The sequence below is a fragment of the Odontesthes bonariensis genome, chromosome 1 (genome assembly GCF_027942865.1).
Source record: "Odontesthes bonariensis isolate fOdoBon6 chromosome 1, fOdoBon6.hap1, whole genome shotgun sequence".
NCBI classification, from domain to species: domain Eukaryota; kingdom Metazoa; phylum Chordata; class Actinopteri; order Atheriniformes; family Atherinopsidae; genus Odontesthes; species Odontesthes bonariensis.
In genome coordinates, this window is record NC_134506.1 from 34,852,391 (window position 1) to 34,876,641 (window position 24,251).

The 24,251-nt window shown below is 39.2% G+C and overlaps 1 protein-coding gene across 1 annotated transcript in view; it reads right to left on the reverse strand.

Moving 5' to 3' along the window:
- Window positions 1-23,689, reverse strand: part of LOC142385417 (collagen and calcium-binding EGF domain-containing protein 1-like) — a 40,183-nt gene extending 16,494 nt beyond the window's left edge. The window contains exons 1-2 of the mRNA XM_075471959.1: window positions 23,293-23,689; window positions 20,352-20,432 (exon numbers count right to left, since the gene is read on the reverse strand). Of these exons, the coding sequence (XP_075328074.1) occupies window positions 20,352-20,432; window positions 23,293-23,405 (194 nt within the window). The 5' untranslated portion in view covers window positions 23,406-23,689. The remainder of the gene's footprint in view (window positions 1-20,351; window positions 20,433-23,292) is intronic.
- Between the last annotated feature and the right edge of the window lie 562 nt (window positions 23,690-24,251).

Consider the following 24,251-nt stretch of genomic DNA (forward strand, 5'->3'; position numbering starts at 1 on the left):
GACATTCTCGGTCGCAAAATATCAATTCCCGTTGGCTCCAGTGATCTCCTGACTGTCTCAAGTTTTTTTTTTTTTCAGGGAATTGATTCCATCTGATCATTTATCTCTGTGTTCTGATTGGAGCTGTCGCAGATAGAACAGCTCGCCTGCAGAAGTTGAGTCAAATGCAGGCCTGATCATTGGACTTTGCCATAGCATCATTTAATTACATGTGTTTCAGATATCTATCTGTTCTTGTGAGTCGATATTGTAAATGATTCATCTATATCAAGTGAAAAATAAATTTTGTGTGCATAAAATTACAACAAATTTTTAGCATTTATATTTGTCATGAAGCACTGAATATTTTCACCTTTACTAGCTTTACATCCACATTTTCTTGGATGACTAATTTAGCTTACATTTTAAAATTTGTGAAAACAAATTTTTTTCATTTTACTGCAGCATTATGGGTTTTCACCAGGCCTAAATGACAAAGAACAGGCACAGGAACACAGGCTAAGAAAACAGCATTCATCCAGCACGATCAACACACAAAAATATTACTTAAACATAGTGACATCTGGAGGCAAACTTGCAGATTGCAACCAAATGAAAACACCACACCCAAACCCCATTTCATCCTTGCTTTCCAGTCACATAGGAGAAAATATGTTGGAAATATTAGAAAAAAAAGCCTGCAGGAGAGTCAGGTTATGGTCAATCCACTGTGGGCAGCTGTAGAAACATGGCATTACCTTTTGGTCTAACTTGTTCTAAAGTAATCAATGCATATTTCTTATTTTTTATTTAAATTTTACTCTCGGGAGGACACAGTTATTTACATTATATTGTAGTTCTGAAACTAGAATGGCTGGAATGTTACACACTGTCACTTAAATTGAAAACAAGTAACACTGTTTTTTCCTTCTAAAAGTACATGGATTGAGATAGTTTCACAATTCTCAGTTCACAGTAGAACTGCCAGAGCATTGGCCCCATGCTGACCCATTATAAGTGTTTTCTCAACAGTGTTTATTGTGTAATAAAATTAAAACTGTGATAAACAGGAGATCCGCCAAACCATCAGCCCTGCAGCATTCAGTGATTCTTTTCTTTTTTTTCTTTTAAATCAAAGCTAGCAGTGATTTATTTTTTCTCTACTATTGGAATGATTGAAATGTTTAATCTAAATGATTGGCACTGCAAGGTATTTGTTATGTCTGAGTGTTCTGCATTGAGCTTGTGTCCGGTTAAGTGTTCAACTTCCATACACAAGTGTATTTTTCATGCTGTTCGGCAGTATTAACTTCTCTGACTCATGAAATCTAGATTAGACATATTTTACATAAACAGCAATTTGCATATTTCACTGCTGATCATCTCTGAATCAAGAAAGTACGTGTTTGATATATAGGTCTGAAAGGGATCTGGCAGCCTCTCTTGACTTTTGTTGATGTGCTGTCAGTGTGGATATCATTTACTATGACAGTTGGCTGCCGTTTTTGACAGCTTGTTTACTCAGAGAACGATAAATTTGAATAAATGAAAATCTGGACATTGGACTGCTCATACTGATCTACTACAAAACCTTGACAAGCTATGATTGGGGGGGCATACATCAACAGTCACAATATCACCTTGTATGTCCTGTCCATAACCTCCGCTCTTACTTTTGGGTGGTGGTGGCTGACCCAGCAGGTACCTGCCCAGCGAGAGGTGCAGGCAGACCTTTGCACAACCTCAGTGTGCTGCTGCTGCTGCTGCTGCAGTTTCTGCCAAAATCAGCTTGACAGTGCGAGTAGAAAACTCCAAGAAAGGATCCAGAGGAAGGCCAGGGCCTGGATCACTTTACATTGCAGATTATGTACTTTAGCAAAGGTTCTCCTTCCAGGGGGGAATGCTCACTGTTATGGTTTTAGATACGGCGTTTCCATGATTCATTTTAACATTCACAGGCAGGAATGTGCTAAAAAGGATATTACAGAGAAAATCCCACTACATTTACAGTCCCTAACCCAGAAAGTATGGTGATCCTGACAGGAGGACACAGTGTGAATAATTCCCATGGATGTTGCTGCAGTTACAGTGCCTTCACTTCACTGAGTGTCCCCCTTTTTTAGAATATAAATTCGAGCACTGGTCCCTTTTCTTTTTTTTGGAAAAGCATTCCATCTCCTGTGCATCACCTCGGACTGCAAAGATGTTGAATGATCTGAGACGGATGTTAAGATGACAGAGGAGGAAATGCCACCAGTAAAAAAATCAGCGAGGAGGACAATGAGGTGGAGGAGGGTTTATAGACAGGGATGAAGATTGTTGTCAGCGCAGAGCCTTTTCTCGTGGGACTGGAGGGAGGAACACAGGAAGCGGAGCCCGGTGGAGGTCAACGGCCTCTTGACACACCAGGACAAAGGACTGGCCATGTGTGCACACATATAAATGTGTGTACGTCTTGTCATTTTGATGGATGCTTCTGACTGATGCAGGTTATATGTGTTACAGTTACAGCAGGTTGTATTCATCAACCATGCTGCAAGCGATTTATTTGCTGAAGGACCTTCACAGATGCAGACAGTTTAAATACTTGGCTAGTTGCACTGTGCAAGACGGTGCAATGATGAAATGCTCTGAAACACATTAACATGATGAGGCCGACGAACAAAATGTAATTCTGGAGGGGAGCCATGAGCATAAATTATTTAGCAATTCCATTTATTTTTACTTCCTATCTTGAAGTTTATTGTTTTTTGCCTTTGAATGTTTTGCTAATATTCTTATTGTTTGGTAACTGGTTGAAGTTTTAAGAGAGTTTTAGAAAGTGTTCTTTTCATAACCACTTGTGTTTTCAAGACCCCAAGTTGAAGCGCATTCATAGAACTATAATTCCTATTTTCCCATCCATTTGTTTCACAATATCAGCAAGAAATAACGAAAATTCCACACTTGAACCATTTTATTCAAGACTAAAAATGTCATAACCTTGGAATAAGATTATCTTTTAGGTTTTGACAGCAAATTAAACAAAGCTTTAAAAAAAAGCTCCCTCTTTATGGTGTGAGGGTATTTCCCACAGCAGCACCTCACGTTTAGTGTAAGCATATATCCACGTGTGTAATTTCTTTTTAACTTGTGTGAGTATACACATGTTAAGGTGTTAAGCGTGAGCACCTCCTCTCTGTTTATTTGCTCTGCCAGCTCACTTCCAGGACCCAGGCCTCAGGGGAAACATCAGATCTCTGGCCTAACAGAGGAAGCTTTGACTGGAAGCGCATAAGGCCTGAACCACTTCCACCAGAATACAAGCCATCGAGCACTCCTCCTCTGTGTTATGCCTCACCTCTACTCATTCGCCCCACCTTTCCCCCTCTCTCCCATCCTCACCCACTGTCATAAAACAGCCTTTAACCTTTTGTATTCCTTCATGAATAAGCTTGTGTTTGAAAATGTAAAAGAATTCCAATACAAGAACCCTTTCTTCCTGTTTGTGGGTTGTGCTGTCACACACAAAAAATCAGACGCCACAAACCACATCATCAAGTAAACTTGATGACTGAGAATGATGCAGCTTCTCACCACTTTATTGTGACGTTTGTTTCAGGGTTTTTCATGCATGAGTTCCTGGGAAACGCTGACCAGATTTCAGTGAAACACAGGCAAATGATTCATTTTCACAGTTCATGGCAGTTTATCAAATTACGGCGGTTTTTTGGTTGAAACCTCTCAGGGTCTATAAGAACTCTGCCATTAAGGAAGTGGAACATTTATTGGTATTGTTGGTTAATTTAATGAAGGAAAGACTGTGATTGTATCATTTACTCAGTTTTGGCCAGCTGTCGCACTGTTACTCTCAAAACTGTTGAAAAAAAAAGCTCTTCCAGTCATTTGGGCTGAGCTTGTTGGGCTTTGAATTACAACTGTACTTGTGCTAACACTGATGATGTAAAGGAAGGGAGAAAAGCTCATGTCTCGATGTTTGTGTCTCAGGGCTGACAGAGCTCTCCTTGTGGTCTGTGGCCTTTGTGACCCTGTCCTGGCTCAATGTCTCTCCAGGAATGTGCAACCTATGACCTCCTAAGCTGCTATTCTCTTAAATACATGATCTACGCAGTCCAAGGCTTCAGAGATCTGTAGGCTTGGCATCCTACCTGATAGAGAAGAACATTTGGATGGAGAAAAGACGGGGAAAGACAGGCCATGTTTACTGCTTTGTTTCTATGGGAGCACTTTGGATTAAATGCTTAAAATTCTGTCAACATAAAAGGCAACTCAGACCAGTTTTTGATCAATCCAAGTTTGACCAGAGATCATACGCACCTGTTAATGCAAGCATATTGATCAATGCTGAATTTACAAAACAGCCCTTTTGGCTCTGTTACGGATAATATTTCACATCTATAAAAGCTTTGATAAAAGGGTTTGATTTATACTTGGGGGCCTACTGACACCAGATGCTAGTGCCTCCTGCCCATGTTGTATAAGTTTTTGGAGAGCCACAAGAAATATTGCAAAATTGCTTCTTTCTAGAACAATGTGTTTATATCATCATCCGCTGCATCATTTTCTGGCTTAACATGCTGGCATGAATAAGTAAATGAAAACCCAGCTGGTATGTGAGTTACAGAGAGAAAAGCTGTCAAAAGTCACACTTATTTTTATTTGGATATTTGGTGGGGATTTTTCTTTCTTTCTTTTCATTTTACATATTAACAACAGGAAAATACTGTACGCAAATGACAGTTGACGAGGAGGATACTCAGGGACCAAACTAAGGCTGAATTAAAGCAGCTAAGCAGTGAGGTCGAGCTAATGACAGATCATTTACAATGATGTGTAACAATGAGTTTTCATGCCAGACCAGAAAGTTATTTTCAAGAAGGAAAAAAAATTCAATTACCAGAGAACTGTTGCTCACAGTAAAGGCGTGATAAGACCAAGAAAGTCCTCCAAATCTTCTAAATGGCCTCACAAAGGCGTTGATGTTGGAAAATCCTGGAGGCATTGCAAGATTTATGGCAGTTTTCAGCTGTAACTCCCAAGCTGTTAAACTTCAAACCTCCTCTGTTCTCAGATTTCAATTTTGTTACATTAAACAGAGCTTCATACGCGCAGGCACATGGGCTTGTCGACTTCAAACAATACTGCAACAACATTTTGGATCCAGTCTGTTGTCAGTCAGCTGGGTGATTTGTTTTGTGGAGGTATCGACAGTGACAGCGCAGCAGTAAAGGAGCTAATCTACAACAGATTGTTTAGAAAGCAGCACCCATTGTACTCATCCAGAGGGGCACACAGGTGTGCGGTAATCAGAAAAAGATGGAGGATGATGGCTGGAGTTTGAGGGGAGGTCTGACTCCGGTCTGCAGCTCTACGAAGACAATTATACCACCATTAAACACAGGAAGAGAAACTAAAAGGCCTTGTAAAATTCTCCTCTGACAAAATTAAGACTGAGGACAGCGTTTGGCGCTTCTCTTTGTAACGAAAGAGCAAGACTTTGGGAGGCATCTAGCTTTGCTGAGAGAATCTTGTGTTAGCTCCAAGTGTGAGAAAAAAATGAACAGGTTACTGTTTCCACAGCTTGAAATTTGTTGATCACCATCCAAAATACACAGAGAGAAAATGCATAGGGAGAGAGAAAGAGTGATGGTTTGAATAGGATGCCCCGGTGGAATGTAAACAATCTGAAAGTGTATCGCATTCAGTCAACTATTAGTTTCCTCTTGAGGAGAGCAGAGGTCTCATGAAGCAGTGACGCAACATTTTGAGCCAAGGAGGTGAAGCAGAGAGAACTAAACACAGAGCTGTCAGTGCCTTTCTAAAATTCTCTCAGGTTGATTAACAGTAGACTGCTGGTAGAAGGAAGTTAATCACCAGAACACACTCTGGTATATCATATATAAAAAAGCACATGAGCACACATATGTTTACAGTTTATCAAATTTGTCCCACTCAATGCAACCAGACATCCGCAAACTCTGGTTGAATTTATCCCTGTGTACACACATTTACAAGCACAAAGGATGATCTCATTTATGTGCACCTGTGCACACACAAAAAGGGCAAAAGCACATCTGCACGTAAAAATATCAACAGTGATATTCAATCCAGATTTCAATGCACTCAAGGACACATGGGGATAAGAAGGTACACCCTGTTTAAATTATAACGATTTACATATCAGGGCTAGCCTGGGAATTCCCATGCTGCTTTGCGTGCGATTTCATTCTCACTGCAAAGTCAGCCTGGAAACCACCGGGAACCAATCACAGAACGGGGGGGGGGGGGGGGGGGGGCAGCAAGACGATGACGACGTCTATGCGCTACACCGAAGCTTGTAGAGTGTTAATCCAACATGGCAGCAGACACAACGTTACCATTCGATGCAGCCTTAGAAAGTGTTTTAACCCTCTGGAGTCTAAGGCCTTTTCAGAGACTTTGAGGCAGTTTGCAACACCTTGACATTTTCAAGTATTTCAACTAACTGTAAACATCTATGCAAAAGTGACATATATGGTTGTATTCTGAAAAGCCTAACAAAAAACAATATGAGAGTGAAGTGAATGTAATACAAACAAGTTTTATTTAAATTGAGGGGAAACACAACTGTACAAAAAAACTTGACAACTTGTACAGTTGTCTTCAAACAGTGCAAGAAAACACACTATAAATATATCTAGCCAAGACTTTTGAAAGTTGAACCTTGTAAACAAAAGTGTTGGCTGCATAAAAGTAAAAAGTGCAGTCAGAAATGTTTTTTTGTTTTCACACAAACTGTAAAAAAGTAATTGTAATTCCAGGCAGTGTCTCTGAGAGTTGAATACTAATTAGATGGGTGTGTTGCCCCCACCCCCCTGTCACTATCCATGTGATAAAGGCTACGGCTACACGAAAACGTTTTTCACTGTAAACGATACTTTTTCTTATCGTTTGGCTGTCGCGGCCACACGGAGCCGGCGTTCCCACTACCCCAAAACGATAGTTTTTGAGAACGGGTTACAGAGTGGGAAGATTTGGAAACGGTGTCGTTTCGTTTCCATTGTTACAGCGATTTGTTTACATCTGCGTCAGCCACATGGCTAACGCAGTGACGTATACACATACGTCAGTGACCAGAACAAAAAGCGGCTTCCATTCAAAATCCGGAAGAAGAAGATAACACAACAAGGACAGACAGCGATCATCATGGACCCCACAACATTGATAGCAGCACTGCTGCAGACACTGCTAACTACAGCGGCGTTGTTGAAGGAACAACGTGAGCTTCGCGCTGGTAGAAGTAGGGGCGTAAACGCATGCGCATTGCTTCTTCTATTGTTCTGGTATAACCGGTGGGGGTGGCTTACAGCGCACCTAGAGGTGTTTCGTGTGTACTGCATCGTTTCATCGTTTTTCATCGTTTTCGTCTGGACCTGAGTCTTTACAGCAGCGTTGCCGTATGGCCGCAATAATTTTCGTACCTGTTTTAAAAAAAACCCTTGTTTCGTTTTCGTGTAGCCGTAGCCAAAGTCTGTTTATGCTGGCTGAATGGGGCGTGTTCTCACCTGTGAAAAGCCACTCAATCACCTGGTACTTCACATGTGAATAGCGATATGTGTGGCCTAGGAAGCTGCTGCAGTCTGAGACAACAGAAAATCCAAAGATTTCTGTTCACTCTCTTTAAAAAGGGCCAGCTATATAATTTATTTTAATATATATATATTTGAAAACTAGAAGTTTCAAAGTTTTTAATGGTGTCACTTATATGTTTGAATGACAAAAACTCACAGAGTTACAGATGTGTTTTTGGAGAAGTGTCAAAAATCCCGCCGGCGGGATTTAGACTCGCAAGTTTACTTTTATTTTACATTTTTTTCTTCTTCTTCCTCGTCGAATTTCTGTCGTCATATGGTATAAGTGATACAATTGGCTATGAATCGCGCGCAAAGCAGCATGGGAAGAACCAGACGCCATTTGATAAACATTTGTAGCGCCCAATAAACGGCTCTAGGCATTCGTAAACCACGCCTCAAATACGAGAAAATGCACACCTAGTTCCCAGACCACCATCTCATCGAGATTGTGGACGCGTCAGCCAGGCTATATCAGGGCATTAAAAAAATTAAATAAAATCACCTGGTCCTGACCAGGTCTTAACATTAAGTCAATACAACCTCAGATGACCAACAACGCATGAATTATCACACAGTGTCATTTACTTGACCTCAAAGTTACATCTGAACAAACCACAAGACTTCTAGAACAATGTTCTTTGGACAGACTAGACCAAAGTGGAGACGTTTGGTCATAATGCACAGCAGCATATTTGGTGGAAACCAAACACAGCACAACACCTCAGACCAACTGTCAAGCACGGTGCTGGAGGGGTGATGATTTGGGCTTGTTTTGCAGCCACAGGACCTGAGCACTTTACAGTCATTGAATTGACCATGAGCTCCTCTGTATACCAAAGTTCTCTAGAGTTAAATGTAAGGCTATTGGTACGACAGCTAAAGCTTGGCTGAAAATGAGTCAGGCTACAGGACAATGGAAACATGACAATAAACACAGCAGCAGCAAATCAAGAACAAATTATTACTTAAAGTAGAGGTTCAGTAAGTCCTAAAATCATGAGGTGTATTCAGTGTATTCAGACTCTGCTTTTGTATTTTGACTTTGTTTTTGTTCAATAGATAATGGCTTTGTGTAATATGTCATGTGTTGTTTATAAGAGGTTGCATTTACCTCATTTTAAGACCTCGCAAAGACCAGGGGATTTTTTTTTATTATGACCTGATGCATAAAGAACTAAAAGAAAGGGTACTTTTTTTTTACATGCCTGCACATGGTATCTGTAAACATATGTCCAACTCAATCTGACAGATGCATCTGTTCCTTGTTACCTGCTTCTGAGCTAAATTAAATCACCTCTTTCCACTCATAAAGGATTGATTTCAGCACCTAATTTAACTGCTTATTGTTGGTCCATTTTTGTACTAATCACTAAAACAATACTGTAGTTTCTGGTGAACAGTAAGCTATGTTGTGATAGAGCAATGATGAAAACAGACACAAAGTCGAGGATATTAAATAAATCGTAAGAGATAATGAATGCTATATTACTGTGGATGATGAAAGTCCCTCAGCACAGCTGAGGGTGTATATTTTAAATCAAAGTGAGAAAAACAACAGCCTCATGCTCACAGGGAAAAGCTTTTTCAGGAACAGTGGCCCTGTAATGGATTGTTTTATGGCTCTGCATGCAGATCCCAGTAGGCTCTCAATGTTCAACCCTGCAGTGCTCAAGCCACACACACATGTAGCAAATAGATGAGAGAGAACACGTGGAAATAAAAGCAAATGCACGCGTCTGCTTCTCATCACCTGTTATAAAATACAGCCCTCACTTATTGGAACCACATACAGATAAATATTTCACTGCAGCATTCTGCTAGTTTCTCCTTCATTACATTTGTTTTACACAAACTCTTAGTATGTTGTCTACGTCATTGCAATAGATTATGTTAATCTGTCCAGTTAAAGCTATTTTAGGGCTGGCTTTGTTGCCTTTGCACATGCTGAAAGTGACATCACTGCTGCTGGCATCCATTGTGCTTAAGCATAATTTCGGCTTGTTGTGCACTTAGCAGTAATTGTAATCTGATGTGAGAACAGAAAAGCTCAGTTGTGAATAATACATAATTCTTGATTCGTGATGGCTAAATTACATTTAAAGTCTTGAGTTTTAGATTATGATATTGAGCATGGTGGCTCACTTTTACTGGCTCATATCTTACTGACATGCAAATTCAATTGCAAAAAAAATAAATAAATTCACCAAATCAAAAATAAACTGTCAAAAGATCATGCAAATAAACATGTGTTTCCATTCCATCAACGTTAAGTGAATATTAGGAGTTGGACAAGTAACAATAAAAAAATCAAAAATCATGCAAACCTGAACTTTTTTTTAAATCAGAATGAAAATCTTTCTTTGCTGTAAAAAGAACATTACAAATGTCTTATGGGTCCACACATTAATAGTATTATTCATCTGATGCCAATGTTTATTACTCAGCCAGATTAAAAAGAAAAAGTCTTCTGCACTGTAAATCACTACTAGTGATCTGATAAGCTTCTACATCTAAACCATAAAGCACCTTTTTGCAATATTTTGTCAGTTTTCATGGACCTTCTGTCATTCTGTCACTCAGGTTGTTGAAAATGAGCAGACACATCTAATCTGCCAGTGACATGTTTATTGCTCCACTTTAATGGGATGGTAGCAATATCAGAAATTAAATATTTCTATAAGGAGTTAAAAAGACAGTCGAAACAAAGATCTTTAAACTAACAGACTGCTGCCAAACCTTTTCATCTCTGTATTATTCTAATCTCCCTTGATGAACTGTAGGAGCCACAAAAGCCAATCAGCCAACAATAATGGAGTGTATAACACTGATCATCTTACTAGAAAACAATAAACACAGAAAATCATATAGGTATCATTTTAATACACAGCACTATAGAAAGAGTTGCAGTCCTCATCTTAAAATTCTTCCCTCGAGCCACCAACTGCAGAGGTCTATATTTGATCAAGTATCTGTGGGATACACTCACCCCACAACTCCCATTACAAATAAGATCTGCTATTAACATCTCAACGCAAGATCTAAGGGGGTCTAAGTGCAGATACAATCTGCTCTCACTCTAAACTGGTCACATACATTAATTGACTGTTTGTCAGAAGCATATTGCTTTGGTTTTAAACTCAGAGCCACTCAGCTTTTAAACTGTTTCTTTCACCTGCCATGCCCCCATCGTTCTGTGTTTCCTGCAGATAAATCATCCCTACATAAACCTCCAATGATAAGATTGAGAGATTGAGTTGACCTAGAAGTATTACTTTCTGACTACTGAGGACAGCATAAAAACAACTGGGAAGTGGAAACCATTGCTGGGAACAGGACAGTGTTAAAAGGTTTCTCCCATCAACCATCACCCCTGATTTTTCCTGTGTTTCTGGAGTTTTCTCTGATCCAAATGTCAGATTATTACGAAAAATATATGCTTGTAAAAAGATTCAGGTTCTCAATATTTGAGCAACAGACAGTGCTGCAATTTTTGATTTACTCAAATGACTGTTTTTCTCAGTCTCGTGGGATCACTAACAACATGAATAATAACATAGCACTCCTATAACATGAGCTCATACAGAAGTATACCAAGTTTTAATTTGTACTCATTTAATGAGAAAATGTAGTCGCATGCCTTTTAACTACTTTATAGTGTAAATGTTTTCTCTGTCCCGTTGACTGGTATGTCAGTTTTTTGCTGGATAACTCATTAACCCTGTTTATTTTAGTCTAATATAATGTTTTGCTTTTCTTTAATGCTGGTGATTTAGGGCGATTCACAAGCTTTTTATTCTAAGAGTCTAACCAGTCTGAATCATGCAAAGCTTTATGATATTTATATGTGTGTTAGTATATGTGTAGGTGCATGGTAAGTAGATTTCTCAGTGTGTGCAGAGTATATTCAGGGTTCAGTGGAAAGCAGTAAATCCAGGGGGAAACAAAGGAGATGAGAGGGACCTTTAAAAGCCAAGATTCTTATCTGCAGTCCTGCTTTGAAAGTGTTACACGGAAAGGCTTACACACACACACACACACACACACATCCATGATACCCTCGATATACATCAAGCTGTCTGGAACTAAGACAAATGCTGTCATTAAGTTAATCAATCACCCAAGCAAGTCAGTCAGTTAGTCAGCAAATTGTTAAGTTAGTTAGTGATTTAATCATTCAAACTGTAAGAGATTTAAAGTCTTGGAGTCATTCACTCTGACAGCAGACTCTATGTCTCTCAGTTCAGACTTTGCAGAAACACTAAACATCCACATCTTCTCTCAGAGTTACAATGACACCAGAGATGCTCCCCTCTGGCCCCAACTTAAAGCCATGCCAAGCAGCAAAGATCCTGAAAGGTGGAATTACCAGGACAGAAGTAGAGGCAGCTGGGTCAAATCAAGACTGACTTAAAGTGTTTCCTGTCATTCTTACCTTTTCTAACCAGCAATGATTAGATGTGATCAGTTTTGACAACAAGGACAAAATCTATATCTAAAAATTAATTTCAATTAAATGATCTCTTAAACACAAGGTGTAAAATCTCTGTGATTATGTTTTCTTCAAAACATGAATGAACACGTATAAAACTTTTTCTTTATTATTTTTGACCTGACCTCAACCCCAGAATTAATGCCTGAGCTACTAGACAAGAGGCCTGGCTTCTGTCTCTCTGGAGTCCAACCAGACAGAGGAAAGCTGCAGAGGGAAGGTGGAGATGGAGTCCAGGCATGGGCTTAGCCAGTCTCAGTAATGAAGACTTTAATTGAATCTGGGTGACATAGAGGGTAACAGTGGGTGGGAGTGGTTGGACTTGGACTTGGTGGTTGGGAAGGATTCTAAAAGAGCTTTGAGAGTTTCCATACATGCTAATATTCGCACCTCATTCTGTCTGAGCCAAAGAAACATGCTGAACTTCAGTTTGGCAGGATGTTAAAACTTTGCTATGAATATTCACAGTGGCATGACCTTTAAAGCTACAGGTATCCACTCGTGAGACATTTAGTGACAGGCCTTCGTGCCTGTTACAGAATACGATTACTTGAACAGGAATCATGGGAACCATAAATGTCTGTACATCATTTTCTTCTAATTCTTTTGCAAGATGGTTGGATCTTTCTTTGGATGAATGAAAATTGGCAGCAGAACCAGATGAAAACTTTAATGATAACAACAGTCAGTGGCACCAAATTTCAATCCAATGGTATCCAATACAATTGTAAAACAACAGAAATTCAGTTTGACATTAAACATCACCAACAGTCTGGCAAAAACAGCGAAGACGTATCGTGACTTTAATGACATGGATTTTCAGGATACATATGTATTCTTTTAAGTAAAAACAGAACACTTTATTTTGGCAATGGAAAGTGAAACTGAATGCAGTTTGAGTATATCTAATACGAGTTGCATGTGAATGCCAGGTGTAACGGAGCCGTTGTCTTTAGAAGTCAGGCAAACTCTGCATGAGATGTATAATGAGTCAAGACAGGAAGTGGTTTGTGGTTTCAAACTTGAAACAGAACTGACTTAAACCTTGAATCTTAAAGTTTTTGACCAGTGGAGCTCTGTTTGAGCACATTGGCACAAATGATTGGGAACAAATATGACAAAAGTGTGTGCACTCAAGTGTATGTTCCATCATTTGTAACCAGCCAAATATCAAATCAAATACATTCAATAGTTCTGGGTCTAGTTTTAAGACAAAAGATTGCCTTTTTTTGCTTTGATCTCAGATTATTCATGCAAATGATTAAGTGTCATAATGTCTTGTGAAGATGGTGAAGATGTTGCCAAGTCAAGTGCAGCTATATTCATGTAATATGCAGTGAATGAATGAGCAAATCTGTGAAACTTCATTAAAGAAAGAGAACAGATTAACTGTGAATTTGAAGGATGAAATGTGTGGAGAAAGACAATAGGAAACGATTAACCCCCCCACAACGATGCTTCAAAGGCAAAAATTCTGCCAAAATGACCAAAGTCTGTGCGATTCAGTCTTGAAGATTTCCTGGAGACAGTCAACAAACTCTTTTTTTATACTTTGAAATGCAGCCAGACTCATCTGTTTCCTTACTTTGCTAGTTCCTCCCACTGATATTTCAAGTTTTATATCGTGAAATCAATCATAGAGATTAAATCCAACTTTTTGAAATGATAATATATTTGACTGGCATTTCTTGCTTCAAGAACCATTCAACTACAGCCAGCAGCTCTTTCCCAATATCGCAGTTATGACTGATACTGGCAGTGTCAGAAATTCTCCACTCTGTATTTGGATTTCACTGAGAGATTTACTGAGAAGCAATGCAGCTTGTTATTAACTGTAATTGCAACATGATGATAACAGGCTCTTTGTTGGCTCTCTTCACATTGTGTCAGAGCTTCATGAAACCAACATGCTGCTTCTTCATATTCTCATATACTTTAAATGGTGATTTGTCATTCACTGTAGATTTCCTGCTCCAGAAATAAAGACATTTTATTCCAGAAAATTCCAGGAATAGTTTTTTAATCATTTGCTCACACCTCATTTCCACACAGCGTTGGATAGTTTTGATAATACACTAACTATGCCCTGTGGTCCTCAACAACACTAAAAAGCATTTGTTTGTCGTTGGATTGAAACTTACCTTTTATTTTCTGTAGAGTTTTAAGGTGTATTTGCATGCAGCTCTACTCCAACAAAAACAGGAAAAATAATGTATGGCAAGTGAGAAGCTTGACCTGACAACACATCACTTTTGTGAAATGTTTAGTTTAAAAAAATGTACAAGCTGTTATACATTCACACTACACAATTATATATACCCAAATTCAATACTAAAGTAGGCAGGGTACACCCTGGACAGGTCACCAGTCCATCACAGGGTCAAACAGAGACAAACAACCACACATACAGACACCAATTAACCTAACATGCATGCTTTTGGATAGTGGGAGGAAGCCGGAGTACCCGGAGAGAACCCACGCATACACAGGGAGAACATACAAACTCCACACAGAAAGGCCCAGCTGGGAATTGGGAATTGAACCTGGAACCCTCTTGTGAGGCAACAGTGCTAACCACCAAACCACCGTGAACCTGAGACAAACTCCCATTTTATTATTAAGTTTAAGTATATCACTTACTGAAACAGTTCCTTTAAACAGTGCATGTGTTCACACATGACTTAGCTTGGTGGTGTAGAGATACAAAACATTCAGTACCTTTACAAGACGTTAGAAAAAAATCTAATTATTGTGTTAGTACAACTAAAAACCGCTCTTTTAAAATAACTGTACTAAATCTAAATTTTTAAAGTCTGACTAACACAGCCAGACAATGTGCTTGAGAGTGGAATTACCCCATAGTTCCCGTCCTGAGCTTTGACCTGGAAACACCAGAAGAATCACTACACATTTTCTAGTGATACTTGGCGGCCTCTGACCATGTCTGTTGATGTACTGTCCAACTTTCTGCGTATTGTTTAACAAATATTGCAAGCTTATCACCATTCTTTTTGTCTCTGTCATAGCAATGATTGCTGAGTTCTGCAATGTTAAATACTCCTTGTCAGAAAAGGGATTTTTGTTTTAGCTGCTGCTTAAGAGTCTGCAGAGGACTTCGAAAGTAATGCTTTGCATATGATTTGTTTTATCTGATGTAAATACATTGTCAGCTTCAGGAATATCAATTTCAGTTTCGTGCAAATGGAACAAAGTTCACATCCTTTCTATTCTTGCAGAACCCATTATTATACACTGCCCTCCTGTCTCTCTGGAAGATGATGCAGGAGATGAACCCTGCTTATGAACTTCTAAAATATGATGCAACACAAAACTAGAATGATCCCCATGAGAGTAAAGGATCATTGTAGCAGCAAGGCTAGCACAAAGTATGGAAACAGTTAGGACCAGTCAGGAAATAGTTAAGATTAGTCGTGTCTCCATAACATTTGTCACCATTCCCTTCTTTTTATGAGCAACAATCCATGCTCAAATACTGCAGATGTTATGGTTGTTATCTGCCGCAGTAATGAGCCCTGCAGGGTATTTAAACAAGAACATGTCAATCAAGTATAAGAATGGTTTATAGTTTGGTGGAGCACATCAGTCATCTATCAGACTCTACAGCTGAGACTGTTTAGAGAGTGAGGGCAGAAATTAACTCTCATCATCACAATCCTTCTGCAACTGCCAGCACACACAACAGAGAGACAATTCAGACAGATACATATAAACATGCAAGCTCTCATACACTCAACATCCGTAAGATTCTGGGTCTGAACCATGTATGTATGGCTTGGCGTGGTGAAAAATCTGACCACCAGAGAAGACAGAATGGGAAAAACACAAAGAGAAATTTTGAAACTAAGCTGATTCACATCCCTGTGAAAACCGCGGTGCAGAAGGAGGAGACTCAAGTTAAGATAATAGAAGCAATGAGGGTTTATTTTTTCAAAGCACCACAAAACACTTTGAGGCAGAGACATTATATATATCTTAGACATTAGGCTAAAAGTCCTGTCTACAGCAAAGGCCATTGAGTCCAGCATAAAAGGATGGACGGCAAGACACGAAAAGCAACCTCTTGCAAGAAGTGTAGAGTCATAGATCAAGACACTATGGACAAAATGTTTTGCTCTTAATTAGAAAAAGCTTCTGAGTCAAGCAGCTTGTGTTAAGTGCAAACATAATTTAAGTAACACAATTTGAGTCAGTGTTTTGATAGCAACTAAGCCCACTTTCTTTGGGAAGGTGTACATTTTTTCCAAATGTTTAACATGTCTTTTTCAATAAAAACTCTACAAATATCCCATATTCCAAGATTATTGTAGCATGGGTGCTTTGCCAGGTGAAGAAATAAGAGAGGAGACCAGAAATTGCAGGAAAATGCAAGGACTGTCTGGATGCAGCAATGCTGTAGGTAAAGATTACAGATTGACCAGACTGACAAGGCCTAGGTCAAATACAGTTTAAAAACTTCAGCTCACAATTTTAGGTTAGCAAATGTAACAAGGCCTGGCAGGTTTGTCAAGCTTTGGATTTCTCCACCTGTGCTGCAGTTAACATGAAACATGAAAATCTAATGAAAATGCATGTCTTGTTCATGCTGTACTGCCTTTATTAGTTACCAAGAAGCCATGGAGCATTGTAAATACTTTGGAGAAAGTTAAACCTCAGAAATCCATCACAGTTAGGCCCAATCCCATTTCTATTTTCCTACCCCTACCCCTACCCCTACCCCTTCCCCCTACCCCTCGTCCCTTCAAACGGAGCAGTAAGGCGTAGGGCTTGAAACGGAACCCCTATGAATTGGGACAGCCCTTCACACTCACGTACGTCATAAGTCCGCGCCGTCAGTTGTTACGTAACCAAAAGCAACAGCTTTAGCCAGAAATAAACAAACATGCCTGCTACTGTGGTGTTCGCGCTCTCCAGGGCTATTCGGATATTTTTAGAAATATCTGCGTCGAATCGACGGAGTGCTATCAGGCGAAGGCGTCTTCGACATCTGGGAGCATTGCTGGATCTTGTTACGGTATGTAGAATGAGAAATTAATGCAAATAACGCGTGTGAGTGAGCACTTTTTCACGTCCAGCCCGCATAAATGGCGTTTTTTTGGTACCTTCCAGAGCCGGCATGTGAATATATATAAACTTTATTACAGGCTCAAGGCCTAAAGTGATAATGATAATGTGTGTGTGTGTTTGAAAGTGCTTCTAACTGTACATTTGTGATGTCGTGTAATATAGAAACAATTTGCTTGTCTCGTTGGATTTGCTGATTTATTGATTGGAGTAGTATCCTAACCTGGCTAACCTAGCTGAAAGCATAAGCTAACGTTTAGCCTTTTGTTACTCGCCTCGTTCTGTTTGGGATAAACATGCAGCTCATGCGTTTTTGAAGCGGTTTTCTTTGTACCAGGTTCAGATTTGATGACATAAATAAATGCACTGCATTGTGTGTGCTATCAATGTGTTGGTTTGGGAGGATGAAAGCCTGATCTTTCCATGTTTTTCTTTCCAGCAGACGGGTCATCCTACAAATTATTGCCGATTGGACCACAACATAAAATGATCTGTTAAGATGTTATTGTTTTGTTTGAGAATGTACCCCAATTTTTTTGTCATCCCTTGTATAATAAATCTCTTCATACCCTTACGCCTTACTATATCATACCCCTCTGAACGGAGTCTGCCTGGCCGAACCACTCCGTTTCGAGGGTTACAAAGCCCTCCCCTTTAGCCCTATCCCTCTGCCTTAACGTGATTTGGGACACCCCTACCCCTACACGTGAACGCGCAAAACGGAGGGGTAGGGGTAAGGGGTAGGGCCAAGGGGTGAAATGGGATTGGGCCTTAAGCTGCATCCTGTGCATTTTCTACTATCAAATCAGACTTCAGTCTGATTGGTAGCCAAACAGCATTTCCAATAAACTCATTGAAGCTACTGTTAGCTAGTTTGGTAGGAGCTAAAGTCTTCCAGCAAAAATGGTCTTTGTAGGCAAACATAAGGTCTGCAACTAGAAATGAGAAGCCTGCTTTTGCCTTTCTCTGTCTGAAATCAAGCCTCATGTTGTTACTAACAGTTTCCACCAATTAACTTGCTGCTATTATCACTGCTGGGAGTCACAGCCATTAAGTGGGCAAATGTCTGGCACCCCATTAGCTACAAGGCTTACTGTAGAGTAAGCAAACTTAATGAATTATTACTTGTGTATTTCAAATGAGAAACACATTTTATATTAATGCAAATTAACTGAAACATCAAGAATTAAACCAGCACAGTGATGGTGTCTTGAATATGATTTAAAACTGATTCGTCTCCCAGGCCTCAAAAAACAGTTAATCAGCACAGCTTCCTCCTGATCAACCTTATATAAGTAAATAGATGTCAAAAGACTTTGCCCTAAAACCAGTACAACTGAATTCATTCTCTAACTCAAAACCTCACATATAGGAATGTCTCTTGGGCTCCCCTATTCCCTTTTTCATGATTAGATTTAATATAGCCTACTGTACAAAAGCATTCTGTTGTGTATAAACATAGACCTTCAATGCCAGTGGCTCCACACAAGTTAAAAGATTTTTAAAAATACAACTTGAGAGCATAAGTAACCAGCAATTACTTTCATGAGAAAAAAAATCAAATCAGGATCTTCAAATCAGGATCAGTGACAGTGAAAACACAATCCTCCTAACATATCCTAACAAGCAAGACAAAGAATCCTCAGACCTACTTTAAAAGGATAAAATCTACCTAAAGAAATGGAAGTATGTGGCACTGGGTTCATCTTACATTACTGGCCCCACTAATACTGAATAGAAAGTAATATTCATGTACACACACAGCGGATCAATCTGGTTTCCCCTCAAGTCATCTGCTAAATCTATTTGATCCCAATCTGTGCTGAACAGAGTATAAAGGAAAAAAAGAGCCTCATCTAATCCACCTCTTTCAGCTCCACATATCTCTGGCAGAGCCAGAAATTAAACAAGACGCAGAGCCTGTTTCCTTCTGACCTTGACAGTAAACAGATCACACGGTCTGGCATCAAACCGACTTGGTGCCTCGTTTATTCAAACGTCAACAACCAAAACCCAAGCCAAAGTTCAACTTCATGAGAAACTTATCTTATTGTCAAAATGAGGGATTTTCAATGCTGTTGTCTCTTTGAATGTGATGTATCATAAGCTGAAAGTCTTACTACCTGTCTTATAATGTCCATAAAGTCTGCATTCCTTTTTTCTTTCAAATACTCAAGGTATTTAATCCAATAGGAAACATTTTGTGAAATAAACCCCTTGATACATTACATGTAATAAAAAAAGAAAAGCAAGACAGGGGCCAATTTTGTCATGTCATATGTCATACTTTTAAAGCATTTCCCAATATTCCCTACATATCATACCTGTACTCTACTTGCCCTTTTTTAAATTACATAAAAAGCAGCCTCTTCACATATGATTCCTCTATTGAACCATATTTGGTATTGGTCATTTCTAATAAGTGCCTGTTTTTCCTCTGAATGGTTACAGAGCAATAAAAATAACAAATCGCATCCTCTTCTGTCAGACTGACTTATTCTGCTTTTTAGGTTATAATGCAGACTCCCTGAGGGGGGTCCCTTAAGGTTTCAGTTTTGGACCTAAGCAGAGAAAATTCAAGTACAAGTACTCTTTTGTTAGAGCCAAACTGATGGAAATCACTTCAGCACAGATGGAACCTGTAAGGCACGGAAAGCAATAACCATGTTGCTAAAAGCAAAAAAACATTCACATCTTCAGTGGTAAAGTTATCAAACAGGTAAGCAAGTTTAAAAAAAAAAACGTATATGGTAAATAGGACTGGTGGAGGACTGACGACACATTTATTGACTGAATTCTCACTGAAAACCATCATACCGTCACTGAATGATGGTGTTCAGGATATTACCATTTTTTTGGTCTCAAGAGGATAAGTAGAGTTTTCAATCAGTGATATACAGTGTGGAATTGTGCAAATGACACAGCAAGGGGAGGGGGGGTTGTTAGTGGTTCTTCAAACTTTTCCATAACCCGTGTGTAATTCAGAATCATTTCTCCCTACAGGCATCAACAGCCACTTGTTCAATCAAAGTGTCCTTTAGCAAATCACTGTTCTGGGAAAGTAGGCGAGCTGAACGGATATAAATGTATAATATACAGTAAGTACCAGTTGTTTCACTCAGTGACCTTGGCTTATAAGGTCAATGAGAAATTTTAGCTGTGATCCAGGGTAAGATTACTCAACGTACCTGAAACAGGTGCCATTTTTTTCCCCAGCTCTGACACATGGATACTCCACAGTCAAGATTTTGTCATCTGGACACTCCATCCTGAGAAAAGAAACACGCACAGACACCACAGCAGATATGATTGAGTGGAATTGTTTTCGGGAATTGCTAAAAATATATATTCATAAAACTGTGCATAGAGATATGTAATATACTAAGCAAAAAAGGTCCAGGGCTGGATATAAACATGTGAGTTTACAATTTATCATCCCAATTTATTCCCTGCCAGAGCACCCACAAATCTATCATTTTGAATACTGCTCAGTGACTTTTTCACATTCTCCTCGCAATAATGACCCATGCAGGCAATAATGACCCACAGTGTATGTTCAAAGAAGATGTGACCTCTAGTGGTCGTGAGAACAACTGCCTGTGAAATGTCAAAATGGTGTCCAATAAGGTAACGGTTGCATTTTAGTTCTAACTATGATGTGTTTCAGCTTTAACCAAATACTTTTTATTTTTATCTCAAATTAAGTAATGTTATTGCCTTAACCCAACCAGGAAGTGACAAAGTGTTGTTGTAAAGTATTGTTATGTTGACACCAAGGTAATCAGCAAAATGGCATCCATTAGGGTGACTGTGGTATTGTTAAAAGAATTAATCTTAGCCCTAAACACAAATTTCTAAACCTAACCAAGTGATGTTACAGCCAAACCCAACTTATAAGTGACAAAAGTGTTTTACTGAGGACTGTTATCTGAACAAGATGTTAAAAATAAAAAACAGTTAAAAAACTGCCAAATCTGGGGGTCAAATCCGCATCCCATGGTTGAAAGCACTGGGCACAATCACATCATCCACTTTGTGTCTTTTTAAAGGAGACATCAAAGTACCTTTGGTCCAACACTCATATGAGTTGTATTTACCACCGGCTGCCGGTAGAGGTGATAGTTTGGAGGATTCTCTGTTCACAACCATTAATACAACAAATGACGGTGTCCTGCAAAGTAACGGACCCTAAAGCCAGAGGGAAATATGAGCATTTCCACATCAGAGCAGGCGTTCTAAAGTTTTACCTTTAAGAAGCCATAAAATCCTCATAAAGAGGAAGAACGAGGCCATTTGATGGCGCAGTAACAAAGTGCAACAGCTTTTTTCCACTTCTGAGTTATGATCAGTTGATAACACCAAAGATGGGTTTAGGCAATCCCATTAGCAGGCTAGGGTTAGAAAATTATCAGAATTAGGTCTAGAATAAATTATTTTAACAAAACAGACACCGATTTCAGAATTTACTCAGTTGCTCCCTTGACCAGTATTTGATGTATTTGAGCGACAGTCTCAGAGGACACCACTGTGGGCCGCACTTACGGGAAATAGACACAAGTTTTCAATTGACACTGATATCTTAAATTATTTTTTTTAAACAGGCCAAGTGATGAAAAATATTAAGTTGTTTACATTTCCAACATTTCGACTATTGAGATGAATTTGATCAATTTTGGTACAGACTGTTTGTTGGAAAAATTAAGCAACAAGATGTGTTCACCTGGACCAATTGCACAAGTGTGACCCATATTTCTTAAAGTTAGTCATTTAATGGGGAAAATGGTTTATTAGATGATCACAAAAATAACTATCAACTAAAAATAAACTCCCAAAATCTTTTTTTCATGAAATTTCTGAAAATCTCAAAAGATAATATTTAACAAATATCCACAGTCAAACCATCTAGAATATTGGTTAAACCTGTCACTGCCTTATTGTCAATGAACTATATTTAATATTTTGGTTGTGTTAATTCATGAAAGACAGACTTATATCAATAAAAGTACTTTAGAATGTATCGATCTGTCGGCCTGAGCTAATGTAGGTCCAAACTATAAGAAAAAACAAGAAAAGGACATTGAATAATTTACATAATTGATTTTAAAAGGCAGCTGGATATTTAGCAACCCTGAATTGGATAAAGCCAAAGTAGAAAATGGATGCATTACATAATCCAAACCAAGAGCACTAGTTCCATAAATGTAAGCGTGACAGACCACAATTGTTTTGTGTGTATCTTTCACAGGCATTATTAACCCAGTTAGCAGGAAGGCCATCCGTCACAATGATAGATGGGTTCATCCCACTGTAACAGAATCCGATGAGTTCATAGAAGACATTGGAAACATAAATCTGATAACAGACTGTCACAGACGGTGGTTCATTATCCGAAGTTCAACTGGATGTTCAGCGGTTTGCATCTCAGTGGTTTCCTCTTCTCTCCATGAATATTAGGAGCATGTGCTCCACTCACATCCTCTCCTCACCTCCTGACCTATTCTCTACGGGCACCTTAACAGCATCTGTCATGTTTTGCCCGAGCACAGAAAACATTTGGCTCTCTGCACTGCGACCGATTTCAACCATTTGGAGTTTTGCTGCCTGCTTTTCCTTCGCAAATCAGATTAGATTAGACGCGCAACAGCGGTTCATCCAGGGGATTTCTCTGTGACAGCCTGCTCACTGGTTGTATCGTAAGGAGCAGAAACTAATGAAACATAGTCAGACTGAACTCTATTAGGGGTTTTGGCTCGGTGCGCTAATCTCACAGTGAGGTACTTGTTTGGCGATTAATCGCCAAATTTGTTTCAGCATTTGATTTAATTAAATCAAATGCTGAAACAAATTTGTTGAGTGAATATTGCCAAGAAGTTTGCAGAGTTGTAGTCTCACATTAATCTATAAAATCACTGTAGATCATAACTGTAGCCATAGCCTTGTTTCACACCAAGTAAACTTACAAAGGTGTATTATTTTTTAACAGTTTCCTCGCGCTCCTTTTAAAGTCTCTTTTCATGGAGAAAACCAACATTTGGGAAGCGCAATATCCCTGATTAAACTGGATATAAATAATCACAAAAGAAATATAAATCAAAAACAAATATCTCCATAATTCACCACGCGCCTTACCTCGATGTGTCCACTGCAAGCGTCATCCTGATAGAGCTGGCACCAGACTCCCACATGAAAACAACACATATAGCGCCAAATGGTAAAAGACTCGCACCATTAAGTTGACCCATGTCCCTCTTTGCGCTCCAGGATAGATGACTTGTTCAATCGAAACGTCTTAACATGTACAAGGCGCCGCTGTTTTCATATGTCAGTGACCCGCGTGGGTAGAGCAGTCAAAGTATCAGAAGTCCTTGTCAAGTATCCTACAGAGGTGACGCACATGGAGCCTGCGTGATAATAGTGCTGCGCGATGTGTTCGGAGCCCCGTCCCAACTTTACGCACTGAGGCAGAGACCCCTTGGAGAGCTACTGAAGGGTTTACAACCCAAAGTGTTCACACTAATCCCTCTGGATTTACATTCCTGCCTCTAAAGAAGAGATTTAGAGCAACTGAGTATACAGGCTCACTGCCCACTGGTGGTGATGACACAATAAATTAATGATATGATTGGATTATATTAAAATTGTCAAAACAGTTTACTTCTCTATTTCACAAATTGTTTTCACAATGTGCCCAGTGTGCTGGCACTGGGGGCGCTGCAACAACATAAATATAGCTTTAGAATAGCGTTAATAAGAAAAACTTCTTAAACTGAAATTAATATGTAAAAACAAATCGAGCAAACTGAATAATGACTTCAGAGAACTCCGATAGTCTCAAGATTTCCTTCAAATTATAAGTTAAAGTTAGAGAAAAATGACAGGCAATTACAAATGCCATATTAAAAAATGCAAATTAATATAACAATGCTTTTTAAGCTTTGATTCAATTAAAGAATCAAAATAGTAAGAAAGTCCCCTCGCATTCTACAAGTTCCCAACATGTGCAGCCGAGTAGCCAAAAGCAGTTTCACCATGTTTGGATTCAATTTGGGACTTACCAGACCTGAGCCAACCACTGAACTTTAGTGCCT